The sequence below is a fragment of the Oncorhynchus gorbuscha genome, linkage group LG18 (genome assembly GCF_021184085.1).
Source record: "Oncorhynchus gorbuscha isolate QuinsamMale2020 ecotype Even-year linkage group LG18, OgorEven_v1.0, whole genome shotgun sequence".
Taxonomy (NCBI): Eukaryota; Metazoa; Chordata; class Actinopteri; order Salmoniformes; family Salmonidae; genus Oncorhynchus; species Oncorhynchus gorbuscha.
Genome location: NC_060190.1, coordinates 17,947,117 through 17,971,702, shown reverse-complemented (window position 1 = coordinate 17,971,702; position 24,586 = coordinate 17,947,117). Strand labels below are relative to the sequence as shown.

Below are 24,586 nucleotides of genomic sequence, written 5' to 3'. Positions count from 1 at the left end.
GGATTACCAGGAAGCATACCTAGAGCATGCGCTGACCAGCTGGCAAGCGTCTTCACTGACATTTTCAACCTCTCCCAGACCCTGTCTGTAACACCTACATGTTTCAAGCAGACCATCATAGTCGCTGTGCCCAAGAACGCCAAGGTAACCTGTCTAAATGACTATCACACAGTCACAGTAACAGTCACACCTGTAGACATGAAATGCTCTAAAAGGCTAGCGTTCATAGGCTAGGTTGAATAGGGAAAATTTGAGTGTCACATAGTAGCCGAAACCTATCGATGTTACATTGAACTGGGTGAATGTAATATGAATGACAGTCATCCAATATGCTGTAATAGAAATAAGGCCATGCTCATCATTTTTTTATCATCCTCCCTCATCTTGAATGTCACCGACTGCCACTGCTGTACATCCTGTATAGATGGTACCGATTTGACGAATGACATTGTGGCTTCTCGAAGCTGATTCAGCAGGCAGTTAAGCAGTGAGACCTCATGGGGCTCGGGTGCACCCTGCCATTCCTTTCTGATAAGACCACATCACCCTCTCTTCCCTCTCTCACTCTTTCTCTTACATCACTCTTCAATGTTCTCTCTTTCTCTCTCTCTCTTACTCTCTCTCATTCTCCCCCCTTTCTCCTTCTCTATCCATCACACACACTCTCTCTCACACACACACACACACACACACATGCTCTCTCTCTCTCTCTTTTACATATCTTTAACTCTCTCTTTTATGTCCCTGTTGTCTCCTGCATGAGTTTCCCTAAGTAGAGAATAATTGTTCCGTTCACACACCCAAGGAACAAATATCATAGTGATGACAATAAGAAGCCGTGTCTTTCTTCACATGCATAGAAAGTCTAAACACACACACACACAGAGACCCTTATCCCGACTGTCTCCACTCATAGTGATTTACAGGCGTGAACAGTCTGTCGGTGGCCAGCCTGCTGTTACTCCATTAATTCTGCATGACATCGATGACAGCCTCAGCTAACATAAATCTGAAAATGTTTCCCTTTCTTTCTTACATTAATCTGCCACCTGTCTTTTCTCTCAATCTCATAGTCCAGGTCCTGCTCTGATCTACATGTACTTTAGCCAACTCTAACTAATGAATGGCATGAAAACGATAGAAGGCTTGGCTAACAGGCTGTTGCCTCTTAGTAAAAGCACTAATGGTTGAGAGACCAAATAAAAAGGAGGCAAGGAAAGGAAGCCATTTGAGTACTGAGACACAAATATGTGATCCTTAAACTAATCTAAATAAAGAACTGAATCATTTTAGTTACTACAGTGGGGCAAAAAAGTATTTAGTCAGCCACCAATTGTGCAAGTTCTCCCACTTAAAAAGATGAGAGAGGCCTGTAATTTTTATCATAGGTACACTTCAACTATGACAGACAAAATGAGAGAAAAAATCCAGAAAATCACATTGTAGGATTTTTAATGAATTTATTTGCAAATTATGGTGGAAAATAAGTATTTGGTCAATAACAAAAGTTTATCTCAATACTGTTATATACCCTTTGTTGGCAATGACAGAGGTCAAACGTTTTTCTGTAAGTCTTCACAAGGTTTTCACACACTGTTGCTGGTATTTTGGCCCATTCCTCCATGCAGATCTCCTCTAGAGCAGTGATGTTTTGGGGCTGTTGCTGGGCAACACAGACTTTCAACTCCCTCCAAATATTTTCTATGGGGTTGAGATCTGGAGACTGGCTAGGCCACTCCAGGACCTTGAAATGCTTCTTACGAAGCCACTCCTTCGTTGCCCGGGCGGTGTGTTTGGGATCATTGCCATGCTGAAAGACTCAGCCACGTTTCATCTTCAATGCCCTTGCTGATGATAGGCTTTGTTACTTGGTCCCAGCTCTCTGCAGGTCATTCACTAGGTCCCCCCGTGTGGTTCTGGGATTTTTGCTCACCGTTCTTGTGATCATTTTGACCCCACGGGGTGAGATCTTGCGTGGAGCCCCAGATCGAGGGAGTTTATCAGTGGTCTTGTATGTCTTCCATTTCCTAATAATTGCTCCCACAGTTGATTTCTTCTAACCAAGCTGCTTACCTATTGCAGATTCAGTCTTCCCAGCCTGGTGTCCTTTGACAGCTCTTTGGTCTTGGCCATAGTGGAGTTTGGAGTGTGACTGTTTGAGGTTGTGTACAGGTGTCTTTTATACTGATAACAAGTTCAAACAGGTGCCATTAATACAGGTAACGAGTGGAGGACAGAGGAGCTTCTTAAAGAAGAAGTTACAGGTCTGTGAGAGCCAGAAATCTTGCTTGTTTGTAGGTGACCAAATACCTATTTTCCACCATAATTTGCAAATAAATTAATTAACTATCCTACAATATGATTTTCTGGATATTTTTTCTCATTTTGTCTGTAATAGTGTACCTATGATGAAAATTACAGGCCTCTCTCATCTTTTTAAGTGGGAGAACTTGCACAATTGGTGGCTGACTAAATACTTTTTTGCCCCACTGAATATTTGCCTCTCTAAATTACTAAAGCTAAATGGAATATACACTCTGATAACTCATATACCTCTTTTCCCTTCCATCCCAGATTGGGCGTTCCACAGAGAGCCCCATAGACTTTGTGGTGACAGACACGGTGCCTGGCAGCCAGCAGAGCCACGGGGGGGAGGGCCAGACCCAGACCCAGTCTATCCAGAGCACCATCTCGCGCTTCGCCTGCCGCATCATCTGCCAGCGGAGCCCACCGTACACCGCTCGCATCTATGCCGCCGGCTTCGACTCCTCCAAGAACATCTTCCTGGGGGTGAGTTGGTGATTGTGATGAAAACAAAATAGCTGCCATATAATTAGGATAGAAATACTACTAATGTGACATACTGTATCTCTTTAAGCATTTGCAATTAGCATTCATGATGCAATGACGTTTATAAGCCATAATACAACCTTGAAATAACTATGAACTATTAGAACTAAAAGGTATTGCACACATATCTCTGAAACTCTCCTTTTCTACTTTCTATCCCTTCTTTCCCCCAGGAGAAGGCAGCCAAGTGGAGGACACAGGACGGAGAGATGGACGGGCTGACCACTAATGGCGTGCTGGTGATGCACCCTCGCCACGGCTTCACGCAGGACTCCAAGCCAGGCGTGTGGAGAGAGATATCTGTCTGTGGCAAAGTCTTCACCCTCAGAGAGACCCGCTCCGCCCAGCAACGGGGCAAGATGGTGGGTAGCTAGTAGATACATACATAGACACAAGCATGCACACAAGCACACACGTACACACACAGATGTGTGCGCACACATGAAGTAACAAGCCCTAACATGTGTAGATGTGAATACTTGCTGAAACATAACATGTTCAAACACACTCACACACACATACACTCCTGTGCAGCCTCATTGAGTGAGTCTACTCCCTGTAAGCCATGCCTTGCCATTGTTTTCCAGGGACATTGTTTTAAGTAGATGTTTCTGAAGCATTAATACTGCACTAATTGAATGGAAGCTGCCAGCTAATATCCCCAGTTCTCACTCTAACTTGGAACAATTGACTCTTGAACAATTTTTCAGAACCTAGACTCTTACCGTCCTCCAAAATGTTTTTGTTGGGTAACTTCATTAAGCCATTTTACCACAGCTCTGATATGAGCAGATGGGACATCTAAACAAATTCAAACAATTATCTCAGTTGTACAGAACAGTCTGGTTGGATGGGCTTTAGCTGTTTGAGGTCTCTGTTTCTCATACACAGAAATCAGGTCTTTATTGTTATGTCACCGATAATAACCTCCCCTGGAAAACCCCGACTCTATACTTTTAAGTTCCATCCCCTTCTCCCAGAGACCACACAGTTTGGAAGATTTCAGTAAATCAGAGGAATTCTCATAGGAATCTCACACTCCTAACCTCGCCTTCATTTTGGGAGGAATGACTGAGAGTCTGAGACATGCTGTTATTATGATTATGATGTGGTTTGGCCTTTAGACTTTAAAACTGAGGCATGAGAACGGCCAGGGAAGGGGGGAGGAAATGCCGAGAGCTGATAAGGGAGAAAGAGAGGAAGGGATGCTGGTTCAATGGGTTTAGTCACAGCAGGTCTGCACCTTGTCTGAAACAAAAGCAAGACCTCTTTGATCTATTATTGAGGTACATACCGAAGGCCAATAATACAGGACAATGCTCAATATAATACTGAGCTATACTTATAGTATCTCTCCCCAGTAAAAAAATTAATGAAAAGCACTTCATTAAGTCCTTAATGGAGAACCCAAGATCCCCCCCCCCTTCACCCCACAGCTATAAAATGTGGCATCGCAGGTTGCCGTCTACAGGACCATTGACACATTTAATCAAGGCAGACTGCAGAGCAACACCATGTGGAGCATGTGTTTGTATTGTGTTTGTTAATATCTTGCCATCTGTTTGCTAATATATCTGTGTGTCTTGCAGGTGGAGAGCGAGAGCCAGGAACTGGTGGACGGCTCGCTGATCGACCTGTGCGGCGCCACCCTCCTGTGGCGCACGGCCGAGGGCCTCTCGCGCACGCCCACCGTGAAGCACCTGGAGGCCCTGCGGCAGGAGCTGAATGCCGGGCGGCCCCAGTGCCCCGTGGGTTTCAACACCCTGGCCTTCCCCAGCCTCCGCCGCAAGGAGATCCTGGATGAGAAGCAGCCGTGGGCCTACCTCCGATGCGGCCATGTGCACGGCTACCACGCCTGGGGAGGCCAAGGACGGGAGCCCGAGGATGAGGTGGTGGAGGTGGGCCGGGAGAGGGAGTGCCCCATGTGCCGAACCAGAGGGCCGTATGTACCGTTATGGCTGGGGTGTGAGGCGGGGTTTTACCTGGATGCAGCACCGCCCACACACGCCTTTAGTCCATGCGGTCATGTGTGCTCGGAGAAGACGGCGGCGTTCTGGAGCCAGATCCCGCTGCCACACGGCACGCACACCTTCCACGCCGCTTGTCCATTCTGCGTGCATCAACTGGCCGGCGGGAGCGGCTACCTCAGACTCATCTTCCAAGGGCCCTTGGACTAGATAATAGACAGTGGTCTCCTCCCAAACCCCAACTAATGCTTCACAACTACCAGGGTTGTGATCATTAGGGCACACAACCGAAAACATCTTAAAACATTTTGCAACAGAAAATTAACATTTGAGTTTCTTATTGGACAAATCCAGGTAGTCCCTCACTGTTTCAGACAGATTATTTCTGTTTGGTGCTCTAATGAACATGACCCATGGCCATGCGATAACCAAGTGAATGGTGTAAAAACAGCTAAAGGACTATTAAACATTTCTTAACTTAAATATTTTGGAGAGCTACGGAATACTTTTTTTGCTTCTCCTCATTTCAAGTGACCTTTTTTCTAGCAGTGCTGTTTTCGATACTATAATTATATTTTCATGTTAACATTGAAAAAGCGCTACAGTATATGCTAACACAGCAAACTCTTCCACAGGTGCAGATTTGTAATGTTCTGATGCAAAATCCATTGTGAGGATGTGTGGTGTGGCTTGATGTTTATAGCCATTTCTTTTTATATCTGAAAGGCAATTGTAGCAGAAACAAGCATACTTTGTAATGCTAGCTACTGTTTTGGAAGTGACCTCCTTTTTCTTAGAGATGAAGACCCATGTTGTTAAACTAGGCCTAGTCAAATTCATATTTGGCGATTGTGTAAAAAAAAAAGTGCTTATGACCTTATACCTTTTTTACCATGAATCCCAACATGTACCCTATCTCTATGTTATCAATCACCACATCAACAGGTATAAGGTGGTATAAGAAGTGGAAGAAGTACATAATAAAAAACAATATCACTTTTCTCTTTGTGTACCCTTCTGTACAAGGACTGGAGAAACAGATCTATAAACTGACTAGTGGAAACTTGTTGACATTGACACTTATCTGAGTGTCCAGAATGTGTTCAAGCAAGCAAGTGATCCATTTTTGTTCAATTGAAGTGTGGCCCTAAACACATTGACTTTTCAGATGGTATGAAAATTTTACCCTCTCATCTTCCATGTGTACCTGCATTCAGTGTGTATATAATATTTATGTTTATGTTTGTGTGTATGTTAATGTCCCTGTGTTTCGTCTTCTGATCTTAATTTACACAGTGATTTGTACTCCCAATTTTAGTAATGTGTGAGAGCTTATTTTCTTTCGTTCAACCAACTTATATTCAAGTTTTACCAATTTGTTCTGCTTTATATCCTCTTGATTGCCTGATGCCTTCATACAGGATGTTGAGTATTATTTCTGCAAAGAGGGTTGCTGTTGCAGACAACCATTTTTTTTTTACCAACTGGAAACAATAAAAGTTAAAAGCTTTGAAATTGTTCACATTTGTGTGAGTGCTCTCTTTTTTTCCAATCCACTGTTGGAATCCAAGATCATCAATAGACACTGGACAGAACTCATGAATACTGGATATGTGGTGTATTTAGCTAAAATAAACAAGATATGCAATATCATTCACCCTATTATACACAGTATTCATTTGGATTGACTAGCTATACTAGCTAGTTCACATAAAATTAACTTTTTCCACTTATGAGAATGTGAAAATTGTCAGTTGTAAGCAGTAGGTAGGGGATGGGCAACTACATTTGTATTTTTTTTAGGAATTCATTCGGGTTCTCAACCTACTGTTGAGAGTTGGAATAATAGAATACACAAGGTGCTATTTCGAAATGTGTTTGTGCATCAGCAGTCACTCAATTAGCCCATGTCAGCTAAAAGGTTTTCGATTGGTAAATTAGTCTAGTGGCCAGCTATAATTCGGGGTGGGGCCCATTGATCATCAGTTATCATATTAAAAACTGAAAACATTTGCATTCATCCTATGGCAAAATGTGTAGAATTGCAAGAAATAAGATGTACAACTGCCCATTTTTCTCTCCGCCCCATGGCAAAATGAGTAAAATTGCATGAAATTAACTTATGACATTTTTGGTATCTCTTCACTCCCATATGGGGGGGGGGGCACTGAAATGTTTTGCTCAGAAGGTGGGAGTATGGATGTGGGTACGCAGACGCACTGCAGCCCCTCATGATGATTCCCGTCTTTTTGTGGCCGCCACGCCAATCAAAGTTGCCCATCCTGCAGTGAAGTAGGTGGTATGCTGTGATGAAAGTGACTGTATGGTTATGCTCGAAAGAACTCGAAGAAGATTGTTCGCGCAGTGCATTATGGTGACTGTACCGTCGGTTTGCTTGACGTTTTCGCCTGGTTCGTCTAATGTTATAGCGGAAAGAAGAATCAATAACTAATGTGTTTCTAACAACAGGTACCAGACATCGCGCACCTTCTTTTGGTTTGTTTACTCTTCAAAAAAGCTCAGCGATCATGTATTTATGTGGACTGGTTCCGTCTCTGTTTGGCTGTCAAATGGCTAACATTTTGCTAGCTTCGATTATCAGTCTACGTGTAACCAGTTGGTCTCTTCAGGCTGCTGCAGTCGTGGGTAGCTACTCGAATATCGATGCTCGAAGAGTAAATCGTATATCGTCTGTAAAGAGTAATTAGAAAAAATGGTCAATGACAGTTAATGTTGCCGGATGACGGGGAAATTCGAATGAGGACGGCGGTGTTTCACAGTTAGCTACAGTAGGTAGGTAACTTGGCTAACTAGAGTTCTATCTTGTTCCCCACCTGAGATCGTTAACGTTAAGAAGCTGTAGTTGTCTAGCAGTGTGGTGAGGCAAACGCCTCTCTACTAGCTATTTAAAAAGTGAAACAACTAACGCTAACTAGATTGTCAGTTAAAACGGTCATCTAATCCCAGCTAGTTAAAAAAAGGACAACATCATCATCATCCCTGGTGGTGTTGAAATATTATCTGATTCGCAGCGATAGCCGACTATATTTTCTTGACATTTTGCATTGTACAGTTCTGATCCATATAGCCCTCAGCTAGCGAATTTACTTTTCATTGTAGCTGTCAATTTAACCGTTAGTTAGCAAGCGAAATGCATTAACATTTGACGTTGTTGATATAGGCAGCTACGTTGTCATTGCCCAATGACGTGTTCAGTGTGCGGTGATTCACGTGACGTTGGTGTAAAAACGGACAACAATACATATCCATATTGATTTTAGCTAAAGGTACCTGCCCACCTTTCACCCTAATCTTTTCAACAGACTGATTAGACAACGGAGGAGCTTTGCTCCTGTAGGCAGTTTATCATGGTCTCAGTTGCTGACACAACTGTTTTCTAGTGTGATTATATTGGTTAACCTATAGGCCCTGTTCTAGGTACCCTCTACTTTAATCACCAATGGTGAATTACTTTGAATGTGATTATTCAGTTTAGGTAGGACGGGGCTAGTTATGCAGACAAAGCAATAACTGAATCAATACACAGAGGAAGCGAGTCAAAAGGCATTACTTTTCTCACTGTTCGGAGTATAGCCTAACACCTGCTCAACTGCACCTCTGAGCCACAATTGTCTGAGCGACAATACATCTGCAGCATCTGCACTTTCACTTCTGCTTCACACTAGTGACTTGTGACAACAACTGAAGGTCATTGCTGTGCACAGAAAAATGGGCTGACATTTGAATGGATTGACTGAATTGATTGACTATTGACACAAGTGTTCCACTGTATCCTTCCTCTCTCAACATTTAGTTTTCTATGGCCCTATTTTCAATGCCCTTGGACTAAGAACTCTGAAGACGGTCCAGTTTAGGGTTTATATCGTGTTACCGCAAACATGAATGTTTAGGCTATGTCTTTGTTTTGTATTGATACTCTCTGACTCAGTGCTATGTTTGCTAACTCAGCTAGCCTCTGTGGAGAGGTGCACCAATGCCATGGCCTCCAGCCACAGCTCCTCCCCAGTGCCTCATCCCAGCAGTGGTGGCAGCGAGGGAATCTTCCGGAAGGACAGAGACCCTTCCTCACGACACTACAGGCCCGTCCACTCCCTGCCCGACGTCTGCCCCAAGGAGCCCACGGGTAAAGAACTAGCCTACATTTATGGTTGGCCAACAGTCTTACAAGATGAATATCTTTAAAGGTTCATCTTGTGTCACTGTAGATCAGCCATATGCTGACTGTAGTCCTATTTTTCTACCCCTCTCCCTAAGTATGCTCTTGTACACTCTCCCTCATGGATTTAAAATGAATGGATTGGTGTAAGGAGCTCCCTCCAGCAATTCTTGCACCAATCCAAAGCTTTTAAATGCATGAGCGGATGTGAACGAGTGCACACTTCTTGGTGAAGGGTAGAAAAATTGGTAGCCTCAAATGAGAGCGCAGCGTTGAGGATGGTGGGTCAGGCTACAGAATTGGAGCGCAACCATGGAATGCATCTCAAGATGCATTGAACGTTTCATTACTGCTGAAGGTTTCAACTGACTACATTTCCCACGTGCCCTTGCAGGCGAGGCAGCCCGGGTGCTGTGCGAGGGCCCGTCGGTGGTGGCCGACCAGCACAGGTGGACGGTGTACAACTCCAAGGTGAACCTCCCGGCCGCGCTGAATGACCCTCGACTGGCCAAGAGGGAGTCTGACTTCTTCACCAAAACCTGGGGCTTGGACTTTGCCGAGACAGAAGTCATGCCCTCCTTCTACCTCCCCAACATCACAAAGGAACACTTTGGCCCCTACCTGCAGGAAACAGCTCAGGTAACGAATACACCCCGCTGCCCCGGTCATTCAGTGTGAATTATTCAGTAGATTGGACTGAAGTAGAGGCCACTGCCTGGCCTGGGTAGCGTTCATTAGGGCATGCAACAGAGAACATTTAAAAACATGTTGCAATGGAAAAGAAAATGTGCATTTCTTATTGGGCAAGTCCAAATAGTCCCTTCCAGTTTGTCTGTTTGGTGCCTGACGAACACAGTCCAGGTGTCAAATCCTCTTTCTATTGTTTGGTTATTACCTTGGAACTGCCCTGTAATGAACATAGCATTTTAAGCTATTTCTAAGACTTTGTCCTCTTCCCTTTACTCATGGTCGAAATAGCACAAAGAAAATGCATCCACTATAATTAAACGGTGTACGCTATTAGGCCTAAACTAAATGGTGTCTGTGTTTCTCTGTAGAGGGAGAAAATCCATGAGCGATGCAAGAGTATCTGTTCCAACAAGGATGAGCTGGATGCTGTCTCCAGCATCACAAACCACCACGGTATGTGATATGAAACAGCTCTGCACCTGGCGCCTACAGTATCTATTCTGGGCCTCCTGTTATTAGTTTTGTCAAATATCACATTTCCTTTAAGTGAGTTGATCCAACTAATGTGCTTTTTCACTTTCTGTTCTTCGTAGACAAATCAAGAACAGAGTTGGAGCAGGTGCCCAAGGTAATTACTTCCTCTTGTTTTGTGTTGTAACCATGTGAGTTGTGGGGATTTCTAGAGCCCTATTGAACCGCTTTGTCCCCTTGCTTTGACTGTATGCTCTCATGATTCTCAAACGTTTATACCATTAACTTTTAAAAATAATATATTGTTTAATTATATTAATATCTCCCTAGACCAGCTAGAGCAACACACATACTATTTGGTTCTGGATTCCAAAATTAACATCTGGCTTAAACAGATCTTCATGAAGCCTGACTTTGCGCTAGACGACCCAACGACCTTGAACGCGGTCCTACCATGGTCCCACTTCAACAGCGCTGGCGGGAAGAGCAGCAGGGACATGGCATCGTCACGGTTACTACAGGAAAAGGTGAGCTGACGGAAAATTGTCATGTCCTGCGTTGTTTCATTGCGTCACCGTCATGTTTCCTGTTGTTGGCTTCTCCCTCTCTTTCTCAGCTGAGCCACTACCTCGACGTGGTGGAGGTGAGCATCGCGCGGCAGATCTCCCTGCGCTCCGAGGCCTTCTTCCACGCCATGTCCTCCCAGCACGAGCTCCAGGACCGCCTCACCGAGACCGCCCGCGCCGTGGCAGTCCTCCGGGGCCGCGCGGCCGCCATCGAACGCATCATGTGCGAAGGCCCGCTGCGGGCACTGCGGCAGGCGCTGACGCGCTCCAACTGCGCACGGCTGCACAACAAGCTGAAGCTGATGGCGGCGGTGCATCAGAGCCAGCCCACTGTGCAGCTGCTGCTCTCCACCTCGGAGTTCGTTGGGGCCCTGGAGCTCATCGCCACCACCAAGGAGGTGCTGCAGCTGGAGCTGCAGGGGATACACAGCTTCAGGTGGGGGTGGTGGAGACGAGTGGGGGATGTTTGTGTTCCGTACTCAGATCTGTCACGGCGGTGACACTCGTCTGATTTTAAATGCGCCAAACACTCATATGAGACAATCGTACATCAAATGATAGTAAGCAGCAGTTTATGGTGGCACAAATACAGCGTGGTGGCAGAACCTGTATCACGCCGAAAGATTAAAATACACACCACTTCTCGTCAGAATGTTTTTCAGAGTTTCGTGTCAATATAAGTCTTTTTAAACATGAGTCCCAGCCCACAGTTAAACATAGTGAAATACTCTGTGTATTTTAGTGTGGCCTTGTGATGCGTCTGACGTCTCCTGTCTCCCCCCCCCCCGCAGACACCTGGGCTCGCAGCTGTGTGAGATGGAGAAGCTGATAGACAAGATGATGGTGGGAGACTTTAGCATGTACTCCAGGAGTGACCTCAACAGGAGTCTGGAGGACGACGGACAGGTCATGGAGAAGGTCTGTACTGTTGAGATAAAATATAAACAAATGTTTATTTTTAATTCTGAGGTCGTTTTTATATTTAACTCATTCGTTCCCGAATGACTTACCTGGTTACACAAAGGTTTTAAATGCACTAAATCCGCTGTCAGAAGACTGGGGGGGGGGACGTGTGAAAAAACAAGGTTGAGGTTGAGTTCAACTGTAAATGTTGAGAAGGTGTAGTTGGAGCACCAAACTGAGGTTGTTTTTTGTCACAGTGGTCACAGATTCAATACAAACGTTCAGTCTCAATAAAGGTGTGTCTGACTCTTCCGTTTGCTACTTGGAGTCTAGTGAATTAAAATGGCACATTTGGGGCAATCTCGAGATTGTTCAGATCAGAGGAAAACATCAATGTGTTTATCTTCAATCATCAACCTAATTTACATTTCAGTAGCACAATTGCCTTTTGTTATGTGTATGGAATCTTTGAATGACCCTGGAGATCTTAATTATCTCCATTACGCGGAAATCATTTGGTTAATTGGTTTGAAATATGAATCTCTTTGTTGATTATTTTATTGTAATTTAATTGATGAATTGGTCTCTTATCATAATTGATCTCTTGAAGTAAAGAATACTCTGATTGGCGTTATTGGGTTTTATAGTATTGCTCACTCTGTCTGTCTCTCGTGTGTGTGTGTGTGTGTGTGTGTGTGTGTGTGTGGGGAGACAGGACAGGCTGGAGTCTCTGGTGTTTGGCTTGCTGAGGCAGCGGAAGCTGGATTTTCTGGACATCTACAGCGACGAGATGATCCTAGCAGCCAAAAGCATCGTCACGCAGGTAAAAGGCCAGACACAAAGTATCAGAACAGACTATCTTCATGATCATAAACATTTATGGTGAAATTCGGAAAAGGGCTTTGCCATATTAAGAGTATTTCCCAAAACCTCTCCTCCAGCACCCCCTCCCAGTTCCACTTTGTTGGTCTATTCCTGAACTAGCACACCTGTATCATACGAGAAATGCATTTTGATTTAGTAAAACCGATATGGAAAATAACATACTCTTATCCCGCAGTCTGTTGTCGACTCGGTGTCGCAGATTGAAGAAATTGACACTGACATCGTCACGAAGTGAGTAGTACAGCTAGCTATACATTGCATGCGTTTGTATTTGCTTGAGCACATTGAGCTGAAGGTAATATCTCCCGAATGCACTGGAGGTGTGATCAAAATATGGCCTGGTGTTCTGAGAATCCTTCCTCAACAAAGGAAAGGAAGCTAACCCAGTTGTTTATGGTTGTCTTAACAACAACAACGAGTTAAACTGCGTTAATCTGACATCCTGCTATTGAAAGCAGTGCTTGGAGTATGACACGAGGGCTGTGGAAACAATGTGTGTGTGGAAATCTAATTGAGGGCGTAACGTTAGATTATCAGATTGAAACGTATTGTTTAGGACCGGGCTCTTCAACGGGCGGCCCCGCTGACCAAATTCTGCCTTCAGATCATTTGATTTGGCCACTCAAGTTTTCTTTTTTGTTGCATAAATAGAGACATACAGAGCCTTCGCGGGGGTATTCAGAACCATTGACTTATTCCACACTTTGTTACGTTACAGACTTGTTCTAAAATGTATTTAAAAAATTCAACATACCTTATATACATTAGTTATCAGACACTTTGTTATGAGACTCAATTGTGCTCAGGTGTTCTTGTTTCTATTGATCATCCTTGAGATGTTTCTGTAACTTGATTGGAGTCCACCTGTGGTAAATTCAATAGATTGGACATGATTTGGAGAGGTAGACACCTGTCTATATAAAGGTTCCATATTTGAAGACTCTTCCCAGAGCTGGCTGCTCGGCCAAACTGAGCAATCGGGGGAGACTGGTCACGGTCAAGAAGGTGAACAAGAACCCGATGGTCACTCTGACAGAGGTCCAGTTCCTCTGTGGAGATGGGAGGACCTTCCAGAAGGACAACCATCTTGCAGCACTCCACCAATCAGTTCTTTATGATTGAGTGGCCAGACGGAAGCCACTCCTCAGTAAAAGGCACATGACCGCCTGCTTGGAGTTTGCCAAAGGGCACCTAAAGACTCTCAGACCATGAGAAACAAGATGGTCTGGTCTGATGAAACCAAGATTCAACCTTGTGACCTGAATGCCAAGCATCACATCTGGAGGAAACCTGGCACCATCCATACAGTGAAGCATGGTGGTGGTAGCATCATGCTGTGGGGATGTTTTTCAGCGGCAGGGACTGGGAGACTAGTCAGGACCAAGGGAAAGGATCAAAGTACAGAGATCCTTGATGGAAAACTTAGCTTCGTGAGTCTCAATGTCCTTGAGTGGCCGAGCCTAAGCCAGTTACCGATCAAACATCTCTGGAGAGACCTGAAAATAGCTGTGCAGCAACACTTCCCATCCAACCTGACAGAGCTTGAGAGGATCTGCAGAGAAGAATGGGAGAAACTCCACAAATACAGGTGTGCCGAGCTTGTAGCATCATACCCAAGAAGACTCGAGGCTGTAATCCCTGCCGACGTACTGAGTAGAGGGTCTGAATACTTATTTAAATGTGATTTAAGTTTATTTTTAATACATTTGCTAAAATGTCTAAACAAGTTTTGGCTTTGTTATTATGGGGCATTGTGCGGAGATTGATGAGGAAAAACAACAATTGAATACATTTTAGAATAAAGGTGTAATGTATTTCAAGTCGAGGGTTCTGAATACATTCCGAATGTACTGTGTTTTTGTGTGTATGCACTCAGCACAAATATTAATACAACATGTCAAGTGTTGGTCCCATGTTTCATGAGCTGAAATGAAAGATCCCAGAATTGTTCCATACGCACATAAAGCTTATTTCTCTCAAATTTAGTGCACAAATTTAGTTTACATCAGTGTTAGTGATTATTTCTCCTTTGCCAAGATAATCTATTCACCTGACCGGTGTGGCATATTAAGAAGCTGGACAGACAAGTGTAGGGGGCCAGATGTGACTGAATTTTTGCGGGTGGGGAGAGAGGGTGGAGGAGGATGCTTGCCTTGAAGCGCTGGGCATCTTGTTATGACATGGATTATAAATGCTAGTTGGAACATCCCATAATTATCACGTTTCACATTTTATTTATAAACTACAGGAAGGTAAGACATATTTTTAATTCTGCTGCTCTGCACACAGAAGCTCGCTAGCTAGAACTAGTCCAACGTTAAGCCAACTGTCGGAAGTTCAGTTGAAGTTAAAGTTCCTCCATAGAAGCCACTCCTCCATAGGTGTAATTCTGTGGGCCTAATTCTTCTGTAATTAGACATATCTCCCTAATTTCTTAATCACGCTTCGAACGTCAGTAGGCTACAGTAGAATATGCTTCAGAGATGGGAGGGGTATGTAGCCTACACACACACTGGCAAATATGTTCAGCTGGCAGGCTTGACCCTGGAATACGTTTCTTATTGACAGTGAGGGCTTTGCATAGGTGCTTTGTTGGACTAAGAATGTTTTTTAAATTTTTTAATCATTTAAAATTTATTTTGGTGAAAAATATTTGAATTGTTGACAACACTATTAGGCAACATAAATTGGTTAAATCACATTTCATGACCCATGGGGTCAATTCATCAATATTCAGACATAGTTGTGTATAAAATAATGCCTATAATAATACAAACTGCCCTGTCTTATCTCCGTGTTGTCTGAACATGTGGGAAACATGGTGAAAACACCTGGCTCATTTAGAAATGTAAGAGAACCATTTTGAGGGACATGGCACTACACACCACCTGAACGCATTCATTTGAATGTAATTGAGTATTTATGTTTGGACATAAAAAATTACCATAATTTGACATCAGTCCTCATTTAATAATAATAATATAATATATGCCATTTAGCAGACGCTTTTATCCAAAGCGACTTACAGTCATGTGTGCATACATTCTACGTATGGGTGGTCCCGGGGATCGAACCCACTACCCTGGCGTTACAAGTGCCATGCTCTACCAACTGAGCTACAGAAGGACCACATTTAACAATGCTTACATACCTCTGAAAGCCATTGAAGCAGACCTAAAATAAATAAAAAATATATTGTTCACATGAGTAAAAATGCTATGCATTGCTGGTGTGACCCTCCTGGTAGAGCTCTGTTATTTTCAAAATAAACATTAAGCTGGCACAGAAAAGCAAAAATTATTGCAAGTTCTTATTTGAGTTGTTAGTAATAGGAATTGAAGGTTAATAAAAATAAATACAAATCCTAGATGTTTTTCAACAGAGTTGAGGGTTCTTTCTGTTGCAAAACATTTTAATATGGTTTGCACTAATGAATACAACCCTGCTTTCTGGTTGGTCAGGCTGGCAGACCAGATGCGTCTGATGACCTTCCCCCAGTGGTTTGAGCTGCTGAAGACCGTCTTCGAGAACTTCATTCTCTTCCTGAAGAGGATCAAGGTGAGGATCACACTTTATTAAAACACAATCCCAGTCAGATAGATTTAATCAAAATGGGATTTATGGAATTGTCTTCTTGCTGAATAGAAGACTTGACAGCTGTTTTAAAGTGCATTATTTGACTGGCCCATTTGTAGTACATGATTAATACCTTTGTGAAGGACTCTGTTGATGATCTGTGCCTTTCATTTATCTTGTGTAGTTAGCAATGTTGGTGTCAATTCCATTTCAATTCAATAAGCTTTTCAGTAAGGAAAATGTCTAATTGGATTTGAAATTTGTTTACTTTCTGAATTGCCTGTAATTTAAATGGGAGTGACCAAAACCCTGGTAGTTAGTTCCTCTGCCCTATAAGTTTGTCCTTATGCTGTGCCCCACAGGTGACACTCAGTGTGGTGAGGAATGTCGTGCTGGAGGCGCTGGACAACAACCAGAAGAGCCGTCTGCTGGAGCGGGCTGCAGCGGGGGGCCTGACTGAGGCCCCAGGAACCCCTCTCAACCAGGAGGAAGCAGAACTGGCCTACCTCACGCACGAGGGCCAATTCATCAGCGACGCTCTCAATGATGCCCAGCTGCACCTGGGGACAAGCACAGGCCAGGAGCAGAGCTCCACCGTGGGGCCCAGGCAGGCCCTATCACGTATGGATGGTTGTGGTAGTGACTCCGCCTCAGGGACCACCGAGTCGTCCACCAGCAGGGAACACGCTTTCCAGCCAGGAGGGGCCGCCATCTCGTGAGTCACTCACCACCTTCACCAACCACAAACGCACTGTTAACACTACTGAGTCAGGTTAACACTACTGAGTCAGGTTAACACTACTGAGTCAGGTTAACACTACTGAGTCAGGTTAACACTACTGAGTCAGGTTAACACTACTGAGTCAGGATATACTGTGCTGTGCTGGCCTGGTTATTATTCCACCAAAGTAAAGTTTAGGTTGGCAAGGCAGTGTGAAAAAGATTCAATACATGTTGCACATCTGTATACACTCAGGAAATCAAAGTAACTGTCCAGTGTTTTCTGATTTATCAAATATGATCTATTATTAATTACAATATACGTGAAATAGTTTTCCTTCCAAAATGTTTTATGCTAAAAAGCAGCTTTTCTGTGTTTGAATGGTGTGAACTTACCCCAACAAAAGAATACAGGGTTATTCTGGATCAAAAAAGGGGCTTAGGTGGTGGCAGGGGGCGCAGTCGGTCCGTTAGCGAGAACATTTTAGAGGCCCCCCAATTCTACATGTTCTCGAGGCTCCATGGGAGAATATTTTCCTGCAATTCAATACACTTTTCTGTGGTTAACCCTAGAGTCGATGTCCGCTCCCCTTTGGAAATCAAGTTGGCATAATAAAAAAAATCCCCATTTAAATAAAAAAGATCTCTGTTTTAAGCTAGATATATCCACCGCATCCTCTGATGTTGGCCATCTGCGGTGGAAAGTGGCCAGAGCTACAGCAGTGTTTGTTAGACCAGGAGACATCCCGAAAATCGGTCTTCTCACAGAAACGACTATTATGACCCCTCTATATAGACACTCAAAAAAACTCTGCTTTGCTCTATGACGCCCACAAGCGTCACGGGACTGGTCTGAAGTCAGTACTGCCCATCTGCCACCTTCCCGTCTGTAGCATCCGAACAGTTTGGGCAACAACATTAATATAACCCCTCTGTGGAAAGGTGGGTCTCTCTAGGACGCCTCACAAGACTTGTCTGAAAGGTAGCCCAGTACCAGTTCAAACAAATGATGTATATTAGGTACAGCACCCTGTTCACGAAAACGGATCGCTCCTACAGACAGTGAGTCACGTGGCCGTCGCTTGTTTTATTAAGCAAATAACTTTTTTAAATACTTTTTCATATTGTCTACTACTGAGTGTCCCTTAAGTGCCATCTGTATTCTGTTCAATAGAATTACAAAAACAAAAGTGTCGTTCTAGTAATTGCATTTCTATGCTGTCTGTCCGGCTGCAGGTCCAGTGAGGACCTGATGCCCAGTGATCTGGAGCTGGGCCGCGTGGCCAATAACATCCAGGAGCTGCTCTACACCGCCTCAGACGTCAGCCACGACCGCTGTGTCAAAGTCCTCATGGCCAGAGCCACGGTAGCTAGCTCGTTTAACGCACGACAGGATAAACAACACGCAGCATGACCAATGCACTCTCAGCTGGCTTATGTGTGACTTTCCATTGGTGTTCTGAAGTGACAAAGTAAAATGGGAATAACTCCAACCCTAGTTAGTATTTCATGTTTGTAACCTTGAAAAAAAATCCCTTTCTCTCTCCGTCAGGATGGCTCCCTGGAGCGTCTGAGCTCGGCAGAGTTTGTGTTTCTGTCCCAGGTGGTGGAAGGCTTTGTGAGGGACACGGAGAAGCTGTGCTGCAGGCGCAGTGTGTCCCTAAGGGGGGCGCTACAGAGCCAGGCCAACCGCTTTGTCCACCGGTTCCACGAGGAGCGTAAGACCAAGCTCAGGTATTAAGACTGGAGAGTACAGACACACACACACTTCTAAATAGGGATTAGAGGTGCAATACTTCCGGAATTTAAACCGTCTATCCTAACTGTGCGTGTGGGTTCATCTCCAGTCTGCTGCTGGACAATGAGCGGTGGAAGCAGGCAGAGGTTCCTGCAGAATTCCAGGACCTGGTTGACTCCATAGCAGATGGCAGGATCACACTACCCGAACGCAAACCCCAAGGTAACATACCATTTGAGCACAAAATGAGCACCCGCCACCTGCGGGTAGATTTAGATTTTGTCTGGTTAGAATGTCTATTTCACCAGGCAGGTGGTCAATTTGCAGGGCTCTACAGTGCGAGTATTACTTCCGAGAATAAAGAGTCAAAGGTCAAGTGTGAGCACAGTTGGGGTTAGAAAAATGCTGCAGTAGTTGTTTTCAAAGTATTTCTGCTGTTTTGTTTCATAGCTGCTAATCGCTCAAATAAATAGGAATCCTATGTCCCACCTCGCAGTAACAGGCAAACTGAGTGAAGTGCTGATAGATTCATTTTGTAGGCACAGGCACAGGCTTAAAAGTTGGTCCCATTTACTCGAAAGTCTGCAATGTAAAACTTTTTCATGTTTTTTGGTTATTTACATTGCGAGGTTGTTTTCAACTATAGTTTGAGTCTGTGGCTTCAACTGGTAGCAAAGAGACAGATACCAAATCTCGGAGACACGAGACCACTCGAGTGGCTCAGTTACCACGGTAACCTCCCACCCTTAAAGGGGCAGCTAAACATTTTCTGGTATTTTGGTCAAGACTCAGGTCACAAAAAATGAAATGAAATTCAGCAATATACCACATTACTTCTTACTAATATGTCTTCTTTTAGAAACATTACAAAGCATGGTCATCTGTTTTTTGGTGTTTATGTAATTATGACAAAAATATTTTGGTTAAAGACCTGAGTGGCTGGTAGATATTTTCATCTACCTGCCATAGTGGTTGGTGGACTAAAGTGAATGTTATGCCCTGTATACCATGCTTACCATCGTCTGTCACTGACCCACGCTCTGCACCACTGTCAGTCCAGGTTCCTGATGGTCAGTCCCCAAAAAATATTTGTCTGTCCCCAGACTGACTGAGTGTATTTTCTGTCTTCTCCTCAATACCAGGCACAGAAGAAAGGAAACCAAGTGATTATTTGCACATTGATGGCCAGAAATATGCCGTTGTTGGGTAGGTAACTACAATAAATGCTCATTTCCACTCTCACATTCAAAACGTAAGGCTTTCAGGACAAATTATGATAAGACCCTTGTTGACTGGTGACCTCTGTCCTCCTCATCAGCACGGTGTTACTACTGATCCGGATCTTCCTGGAGTACTGTCAGTGTGTCAACGACATCCCTTCCATCTCCACGGACATGCTCACCCGCCTCTCAGACCTACTCAAGGTAACAACACCCCCCCCCCCCTCCCCGTGTGTGGCAACAGTCTAGAATAATGGTCTGAGTGTTGGCTACATTCACCTGGCAAGCATCCCAATAACAAACTGCCATCGTGTTGTATTGAATGGTCCCTGACACCCCCCCTTCCCTCCTTTGACAGCACTTCAACTCACGGAGCTGCCAGCTGGTCCTGGGGGCAGGAGCACTACAAGTGGTGGGACTCAAGACCATCACCACTAAAAACCTGGGTGTGTACCAGGGCATGTGAGCGGAGTGCGATTCCCGCTGCTCCAGTAGCGCTCCGTTTACAATCTCAGGGCCCAGCATGCATCTGTAGTCTGCTTGTGTGCTGCCATCTATAGCCCCTTGCTTTAGCTACTGCCATGGAGTTCGCTAAATATTTTCATAAAGAAACTGATAAAACGCACAGCTGCTAAATCAAGGTGACTTAGAAAGATGAGGACCAAGAGCAAGAGAGGGAGTGTTCACAACTAAAGAATCATTGTGGAATCTGAAGAGACACGCATCCCAAAAGCATGATGGTGTACTTACTACATGCACATGCTAAAAGAAAGGAACGAGGTGGGTAGATGACTACAGTGCGTTCGGAAAGTATTCGGACCCCTTGACCTTTTTCCACATTTTCTTACATTACAGCCTTCAACTAAAACGGATTCAATTGTTTGTTTTCCCTCACAAGACCTCATACTGACAAAGTGAAAACCATTTTTTTTGGGGGGGGGGGATTCTTGCAAATGTATTACAAATTTAAAACATACCTTATTTACATAATTATTCAGACCCTTCGCTTTGAGACTCAAATTGAGCTCCGGTGCATCTTGTTTCCAATGATCATCCTTGAGATGTTTCTACAACATGATTGGACATGATTTGGGAAGGCACACACCTGTCTATATAAGGTCCCACAGTGTATCTCAGTATCTCTGGCATATTCCCATGTTTTAGGCGCTTTCTGTTCGGATAGGGTTATTTTGCCTTTAGGACTGCTTATAGAAAAAAACAACTGTATCTCTGCCCAGCCTAGCAATAGTGGCCAAAGGGGTGTTTAGCATCCCCAGTGGCTCTGCAAGAGAAGAGAATGTCTGCTACTGGCTGACAGGCTCCTTGACATGAGCCTGAATCCACACACTGGCCAAACTCCTGTTTCTAAAAATTAATTCAAAGGCACTGTCATTTTTCATTTACTTCGAATTAAATAAAAAAATTAAGTCACTGCTTATTTGCGCAACTTATAGACTATAATCATTTAATACAGCAAAATGTTTACGTGCTGAGCGCTTTATGTCCCTACCAGCCAATTGTGTCGCTCTCGTAAATGCTTCAAAGTATTTCTTTGTGGGCTATAGCCTTGACATAATATAAATAATTGTCACAACCTGTCTGGCTCCTGGCCTATTTAGTGTTAAAATGCTGTTTAATATGACATGTAGCCTATTTGAAATGACATGCACTTCTTTTATTCAAATACTTTTCATTCAAATCATATGGCTTAGTTTCGATTCTTCAAAACCAAATGGTAGGTCCAAGTAGTCACAATAATCGATGGATGTTGGTTAAATAGGGATTTTAATGAATGGAGCGAATTAGGAACGGCAGTTTAACCTGTGGGCGCAGAGCGGTGTTTCGTGGAGCGGTTGGAAAGGATTTGGAGCGCCGGTGCAGGGCGCCAGCTCTGCTCAATGAGCGAGATTTCCAACCGCTCACCTCCGCTCACATACTCTGCTATGTACCACTTGGTCGTGTCCAATAAGACAAGCACAATTTAATTTTCCATTTTAAATGGTCTATGGTGTTTTCCCTACTGAACACAACCTGGTGCTTTGCTATGAACCGTAGGCTTTGCCCCACCACAGGGTTACCACCACATTTTGTGTGTGTGTGTGTGTGTGTGTGTGTGTGTGTGTGTGTGTGTGTGTGTGTGTGTGTGTGTGTGTGTGTGTGTGTGTGTGTGTGTGTGTGGAAATAACCATAGTGTGTCTTTCCTCAGCCCTGGCCTCTCGCTGTCTTCAGCTGGTGGTTCACTACATTCCCGTCATCAGGGCCCACTTTGAGACCAAGCTGGCGCCCAAGCAGTACAGCGTCCTCAGGCACTTTGACCACATCACTAAGGTGAGCACTGACATCCACAGACCTGCACGCATGAGGACAGTACTCTAGTTCAGGGATTCACTTGTACACCGTGAGTGACACGATGTGCAGGCCTCGAGTTTTAATACCCCCCCCCCCCTCTGTTTTGGGCCAGGACTACAACGATCACATAGCAGAGATCTCCGCTAAATTGATGGCGATCATGGACAGCTTGTTTGAGAAGGTGCTGTCTAAGGTGAGTTCTACAGGTCTGAACCGCTCTCAAACTCTCCCCGTCTAACCTGCAACACCACTTTATGAAGATGGCTGTAGCCAGTGTCAATCAGTGTATCAACATATGTGAATATCTACTTGGTCTCCTGCCAGTATGAAGTCAAGGCCCCCATGCCCTCGGCCTGCTTTCGCAACGTGTGTAAACAAATGGGCAAAATGCACGAAGCCCTTTACGAGCTCCTACCTGAGGAACAGGCACAGGTAACATATGGCAATAATACCACAGATCTTATTCAATTACTTCTAATTATTCCAATTTGTCATTCTGAATAATACAATGTACTACGTAACTACGGTACCTTATACTGCTATTATAACATACTGGGCACGTTCCAGGTTGTCTTCATTGCAACTGACTAGACACGTTGAGTTGAGGGTAACACTTTTTTTTTTTTTTCTCTCTCTCCTCCGGGCCTTAGATGTTGTTCCTGAGGATCAATGCAAGCTTTAAAATGCACCTTAAAAGGCAGCTGGCCCGTCTCGGCGTGCACCACGACGGTGGACCTCAACATGGGTGGGTGTTTCTCTGATTCTGTGGTGGTTGAGAGAGATCTGCTTGATGATCTTGATTGACCATACTAAACAGAATGCTCAATGGAGAATCTCTTGTGAAAGTGATTTTGGTCCAGAACTTTGCTGAATGTGTCTGATAAAACAGCTTCTTGTCACTAAAGGACAATGTACTTTACAATTGCAATGGACTTGTTGAATGATGACTTGAAAGCACTTCTCTGATTTCTCACCCCACTCCAGGCTGGTGACGGTGGATGTGGCATTTTACACTGAGAACGTTCAATCACTGAGGGCCCTTGAAAGGCTGGACTTGAACATGGCTGAGATCTGGGAGCAGAAGAGGTGATGATGGGGGAGGGAGTAGTCGTCCTACCTACAGTGTGACGCCATGTTAACTCTCCCTGGAGGGAAAGGAGAAACTAACTCTAATCTGGTTGTTGTAAAGAGACTGTACCTGCTTCACCTTCCAGCAGCCAGCCTGCCCAGGGGACCAGGGATCTCACTGAAGCCACCAACTGTCTGGGTACAGAAAGAGAGCGGACGTCTGGTAGTGGTGGTGCTTCCTCAAGGGAGAAACTGCCCCAGGCAGCAGCGCTGTGGGACCAAACCCTGAAAGCGGCCATGATGTAGAACAGGCTACGTAACATGGTACCCTATTTAGTGTACCACTAGCACAATATATAGGGAATAGGGTGCCATTTCGGACACCGACATGGGCTTTCTTTTAAAGCGCAGCTCTGAAATACGAGAGACTTTTAGGACACAACTAACTGCTGCCTGTCACCTCATCACTGTGCAATTCAACTATAGACTTTGATTGGCCTGAAACGTCGACAGGGTTCAGAACATGTCACTTACTGGAGAAGTTTTATTTTTGTTCAGGTTGAAAGCATATGGTTTATCTCTCGTCCATCAATGAATAACAAAGCCACACTCTGACGGATTCAGACCTGTGTTTAAGCTAAATGGTCATGTAAGTTGACCACTGGTCTTTCATTGAACATTTGATGTCTTCTCAATTTGCACTGAATACAGCATTCCCATTCATGGCACTTATTTAACATTTTACTGTGCAATTTCTCTCCAATAAAATGCCACTGAGCATCGCTAGTTAGTTAAATTGCTTGTCTACCGACAGACATTATGCACAATTGTTCCCCTCTCTGTAATGACCAAGCGAAGTCATTCTATAAGGCATTATCTTCCAACAAGGCTACATGAAATGGGCAGTAAACTCCACTGCATCAGTCGTGTGACAGTTCTATCCAGCGTTCTCACCTATTGTATTACATTAGCCTCTGATTGGTTTCTGGAGTCAAGCTCGAACCAAAACAGTCTTATTACCCAGTTCTATTAACTGCCTGTCTGCACTGTGTGAACGTTACACCTCATCCAATGGTGTATAAGAAGCAGTCTACTTCAAAAGTGCCTACTTTTGATAACTATCAAATACAGACAATAGTATACTGTGAGTGGCTGTGTGTATGTCTGTCTGTTGGGCCCTCATTGCTGCTCTGGTTGTGATGGGTTATGAAGTGTGGCAAACTGAAAATCTGACCGCATGCCTGAGCGTTTTGTCTTGAATCCCAGGAAACTGAATAAAACATGGGACAATATAGAAGCATTTCCACTTTGTCTGTGAGGAAGCTGCTAGACTTGATGCACCCATTACAAAAGAACCATTAGACCAGGGCTCTCCGAGCCTGTTCCTGGAGAGCTACCCACCTGTA

General features: G+C 44.2%; 2 protein-coding genes across 6 annotated transcripts in view; both read left to right on the top strand.

Annotated features, from left to right (window-relative positions):
- Nucleotides 1–6,337, top strand: part of LOC124003851 (E3 ubiquitin-protein ligase pellino homolog 1) — a 51,283-nt gene extending 44,946 nt beyond the window's left edge. For 2 of the 3 annotated variants that reach the window (XM_046312454.1, XM_046312455.1), the window contains exons 5-8: nt 2,220–2,264; nt 2,575–2,790; nt 3,024–3,212; nt 4,440–6,337. In XM_046312454.1, coding sequence (XP_046168410.1) covers nt 2,220–2,264; nt 2,575–2,790; nt 3,024–3,212; nt 4,440–5,027 — 1,038 coding nt within the window. In that variant the 3' untranslated portion in view covers nt 5,028–6,337. The remainder of the gene's footprint in view (nt 1–2,219; nt 2,265–2,574; nt 2,791–3,023; nt 3,213–4,439) is intronic. The other variant, XM_046312457.1, reaches the window with a different exon arrangement.
- Nucleotides 6,338–6,962: 625 nt separating this feature from the next.
- Nucleotides 6,963–23,962, top strand: LOC124002468 (vacuolar protein sorting-associated protein 54-like). 3 transcript variants are annotated; one of them, XM_046309882.1, is made up of 23 exons: nt 6,963–7,109; nt 8,787–8,961; nt 9,389–9,633; nt 10,053–10,137; nt 10,278–10,312; nt 10,551–10,682; nt 10,772–11,157; nt 11,513–11,639; nt 12,340–12,447; nt 12,685–12,740; nt 15,971–16,067; nt 16,448–16,800; nt 18,042–18,171; nt 18,358–18,539; nt 18,653–18,765; nt 19,686–19,749; nt 19,862–19,967; nt 20,122–20,209; nt 21,970–22,091; nt 22,225–22,305; nt 22,437–22,544; nt 22,763–22,857; nt 23,097–23,962. In XM_046309882.1, exons 2-23 carry the CDS (start codon nt 8,817–8,819, stop codon nt 23,200–23,202), a joined length of 2,964 nt encoding a protein of 987 aa, XP_046165838.1. In that variant the 5' UTR covers nt 6,963–7,109; nt 8,787–8,816; the 3' UTR covers nt 23,203–23,962. The 3 variants fall into 3 exon arrangements, with proteins under 3 accessions (XP_046165838.1, XP_046165836.1, XP_046165837.1); XM_046309880.1 differs by lacking the exon at nt 6,963–7,109 and adding an exon at nt 7,131–7,610; XM_046309881.1 differs by lacking the exon at nt 6,963–7,109 and adding an exon at nt 7,132–7,286.
- Nucleotides 23,963–24,586: the final 624 nt, after the last annotated feature.